A 4308-nucleotide genomic window follows, 5' to 3' on the forward strand; every position below is an offset into this window, starting at 1 on the left:
TATAACATCCATCCATTATCCATATCCACTTATCCGTGCAGGCTCCAGCAGTCATTGGGCAAGAGGCAAGGTATACCCTAGACCGGTGACCAGTTTATCACAAGGCAACGTAGAGACACTGGACAAAAAACATGCTCACACTCACACCGTGTGAGTGTGACAGACATAGTCGTGTTTTTTGGACTGTGAAAGCTGGTGTACCCAGAGAGAACCCACGTATTCACAGGGAGAAAATGCAAATTGCATGCAGAAAGACCCCAGGCCAGGGTTCAAACCCAGTACCGTCTTGCTGCAAGGCAATAGTGCTACCCACTGTGTCACTTTTCAGGCTGACAATGTAAGTCTTCAAAAAAATATTTAGACAAAATAGGTTCTATCTACTTAAATAGCCCCAATTCCTGTGAACCCCTATATTTCCCACTGTCATACAAGGGTCTCAAACTCAGATCCTCAACGGCAGGTGTCCAGCAACTTTTAGATGTGTCCCTTCCCCTACACGCTTGAATTGAATTGCTAAACAGACTTGCTAACATGCAGTCAAGCTCTGCAGCTCTCTGCTAATGAGCTAATATTTGAGTCAGGTGTGTTGAAGCAAACACATCTAAAAGTTGAAGTACATCAGTCCTTGACTGGGGTTTGGGACGACTGACTTGAAAGCATATCAAATAATCCCATGCCTAGTTACTAGAGGTGGGTATAGTCACTTTCATTTTGAGGACTGCAGTTCCACAAAGATCAATTAGGGTTTGTGTCAGAAAACGTTGGATAGCTTGACAAACCCATGAGCTATTGAATTTAATTTTCTTTTTTTGCCCATCATTAAAACTCAAATGATTAAAATTTCCTGAATAAAAACTTCACAATACAAAGGTTAAAAATGTAAAACAGTTTGACATTTTTGTATTCTATAAAATGAAATAAAATGAAATGGAAATAATCCAGGGGGATATATGTTGTACAAAAATAACTACTCGAGGAAATACGTAAATTAAGAGGCTGTTCATTAAAGCTTTAATTTTCCTGAAGCTTAAGTCTGTAGAACGGGAATATATTTCTTGTTCAGAGTGACTCAAAAATGTCCCCAGTCACGCACAGGCTACGTCTCCGAGCTTGGGGACGCTCCTGGAGAAGTTGATAGGGAGGAGTGGTCCGTGTCCTCCAGTTCCTTGGCAAACCCACTGCGGGTGTCAGATGAGTGGGGGCGCGGAGTACTGCCCGTGCCCTCCCGCTCGCGTTTTTTCTGCTTCATTCGTCTGTTCTGGAACCATATTTTTACCTGGGTCTCGTTCAGTTCAAGCGTTGCCGCAATCTCCACGCGCCGCGCCCGCGTGAGGTATTTGCTGAAGTGGAACTCCTTCTCCAGCTCCGTCAGCTGCCGCGTGCTGAAATTGGTACGCATGGCGTTGTTGTGGACTCCTGCGAGGCCAAAGTCCGACACTTTGACTGAGAACAACAAGGAGAGACAATATGTTGAATGTACTTTTTTGATTTGTATATAATATAAATAAACAAATAACATGTATTATTATGTTTACATACATTTTCCACATTTAATTCCGCGTCTTTTGTTTCCTTTCATTAATTTATTTATAAATTATTTAGATCTCCGGGTCTGTTCATCCAAAGTTCTAATTATATGAATGTTGTCTACTCTTGTTTAAAAAGGCAAGGCTGTTGGACATGGGGGGTTGAGAAGCTGGGGCAGGGGACTTTGTTTTAACAGATAACAGAGCAGTACTTCCCATGGAGAAATAACCCTTCTGTTAGATCCATTTAAGAAGGATCAGATGTCGGGGCCACAGAGGTGTCATGCCGAATCTGCTTTCTCTCCTACAAATACTCCACGCTAATAAGTGCCGTCTCTTCGCTTTTAAAACAGAGTTGTAAAAAACGAGAGAAAAATGTAACGACACATTTTATATTTAGCAGGTTTCAGTATATTTCGAACAGCTTAAACTTGCCATTAAACAAAATAATGATCATAGTATTTTCCATTTGAGTACTTTTGCAAATATGTTAACTGTAAGTTAAATATCTATCTATACCATTTTCCCAATATTGCCCTAAACTCTGTAAACAGTAAAGACATTCAATTTCATAGTCCTCTAAATAATCCTCTAAATACACTCAACAACGCTATATATATAGGCCTATATATATATATATATATATATATATATATATATATATATATATATATATATATATATATATATATATATATATAAACAAATAAATAAATAAATACATAAATTCTAACCTGTTTTGGGGGGGTTCCTTTTCACCTTCATCCAGTCAAAAGTTTGTCCCTGTCCTGCCAGCTGATTCTCCTCATCCTCTTTCCCTTGGCCCAGGGATAACGGCAACTCTCCATACCCTCCTGCTTGCGGGAACCCCAGGTAGCCCACTGCTTCCGGGCCCCCGCCAATCTGCTGCGGGTATTGCGAGCTGGCGAGAGGGCCGTGAGGCCCGCAGTAAGCCCCGGAAAGCGTGCTGTAGCTGGGGCCGACAGGTGGGGTGGACGTGGGAAAGCCCGATTGATGGTAGTAGGTAGGGGCCATAGACTCGTCCATAAAATACTTAGGCTGCATAGAGCTGGGAGGATCCGTAACGGCTACATACTCTGAGTTTGCAGCACACGCCTGGCCAGCATAAGACCCCGAGGTGCATCCACTGCCGTTGGTGTATTGAGTCAACAATCCACTCTGTGCGCTTTGGTTCTGGTGATGATGGAAACCACTGTGTATATGCTGATGCTCAAGATGATTTATTGGATGCTGGTGCTGGCTCACCCCTCTGGACTCGTGCGTCTCTTCAATATCCGCCGATGTGTTCCTATAGATAGTTCCATCTGCGTTGTAACCGCTGTCGCCGGTCCCGTTAACCGGAACGGAGGAGCTGTTGAGGCCGTGGAGGCAGCTGGGGGTCACAGAGAGGCTATGGTGCTGATCAAGAGGAAGGTGGTGGTGATGCAGATGATGATGATGATGGTATCCAGGTTTAGGGCCAGAGTAAGCACCACTTCCCGTTCGGTTACATATAGAGTATTCCACAAAGGAGTTCATGTTATCCATGAAGCCCAGTGGATTGGAATATAAAGTCCTCGCTACTTTAGGGAGGAACCGCAAACCCACAGAAGGAGATAATAATTTCAGAAGCGCTCACACAAAAAAAAAAAAAAAAAAAAAAAAAAAAAAATCGGTTAACGAAAATGTTTCCAGATGAAAATAATATCAATAGCTATAGTCAGGTGGGAATTTAGAATAAAATGCATTAGGCTCAGATGGGAAAAGAGAGGCTAAATAAATTAGTTCAACTCAACCAAAGGGAAAACGTTTTCAAACAATACAGAAAACTACGTTATCTGTATCGGTTCATTCCCATGAAGCTGAAAAAGTGAAACTTGCACTTCAAAAACAACCGAAGCACACATGAATCATGTCCTCTGGTGAGCTGTGAATGAGGCTGTTGACGCGTAAACGGGGAGCCCTGCTGTCAACCTGAAGATTACCGGAGCTCACCGGTGCCGGCGCTGAACAACGGGATGCGCAAGACTCAGGTCGCCTTTTCACCTGCTTCCTTCAATTCTGCTCAGTTCTGCTCAATTCTTCTTTTTACTTCAAATGCTCTGCTTTTCCTCTTCCTTCTTTACTCTGTCTTCCGCTTCTTTGTGTTGCTTGTTTCCACATTTTTCCTCCTCTACCTCTGTCGCGGGTCACGTGACATGTCGCCTATGGCGTGACCAGGCCCGAAGCTGTCAGCCGGCCACAGGAACGAGAGACACAGTTTTGTGTGTGTGTGTGTGTGTGTGTGTGTGTGTGTGTGTGTGTGTGTGTGTGTGTGTGTGTGTGTGTGTGTGTGTGTGTGTGTGTGTGTGTGTGTGTGTGTTTGTTTGTTGGTTTGGGGGGTGGGGGTAGAAGGTGGCTTTTTTTCTCGGTTCAGAAGTGGAGTTTCTGTGTGCTCGTTGTTTGTGACGCACACGTCTCATCCATCACTCTCCGTGACATTAGCACGACAAAGAGGCTTCAATCAAACCGGCCCATCAATCTGATATCAGCGCGGATCTGTCAGAGCAAAGAGAGAGCCGCAGAATAAAAGAGTAGCTGTGATCTGGTCTGCAGACCACCTCCCAGCAAAATGTTCCCAGAAATCATGTGAGAAACCAAAAACTGACAAAGTTACAGTATTCCACTCTGCAAAGACAGGATGATGAATCCCGGAAAGTATATGATGAAATCTATTTCTGATAAGTCTTTTACAGTTAGCCACTGATACAAGTGTTCTGACCAAGGACCCTTGCAATTTAGT

At 43.5% G+C, this 4308-nt stretch overlaps 1 protein-coding gene across 1 annotated transcript; it reads right to left on the bottom strand.

The window, feature by feature from the left end:
• Nucleotides 1-239: 239 nt before the first annotated feature.
• Nucleotides 240-3776, bottom strand: hoxb1a (homeobox B1a). Its single transcript, XM_012855398.3, has 2 exons — nucleotides 2261-3776; nucleotides 240-1443 (listed from the first exon to the last, which is right to left on the bottom strand). Exons 1-2 carry the CDS (start codon nucleotides 3072-3074, stop codon nucleotides 1097-1099), a joined length of 1161 nt encoding a protein of 386 aa, XP_012710852.2. The 5' UTR covers nucleotides 3075-3776; the 3' UTR covers nucleotides 240-1096.
• Between the last annotated feature and the right edge of the window lie 532 nt (nucleotides 3777-4308).

Source organism: Fundulus heteroclitus, chromosome 16, assembly GCF_011125445.2.
Source record: "Fundulus heteroclitus isolate FHET01 chromosome 16, MU-UCD_Fhet_4.1, whole genome shotgun sequence".
NCBI lineage: Eukaryota > Metazoa > Chordata > Actinopteri > Cyprinodontiformes > Fundulidae > Fundulus > Fundulus heteroclitus.

Excerpts from the sequence above, each read along its gene's own strand:
- hoxb1a (XM_012855398.3), bottom strand. The coding sequence starts at position 3,074 with ATGGATAACATGAACTCCTTTGTGGAATACTCTATATGTAACCGAACG. Across the intron at positions 1,444-2,260 it reads AAGGAACCCCCCCAAAACAG|TCAAAGTGTCGGACTTTGGC; the intron begins GTTAGAATTTAT and ends TGTTGTTCTCAG.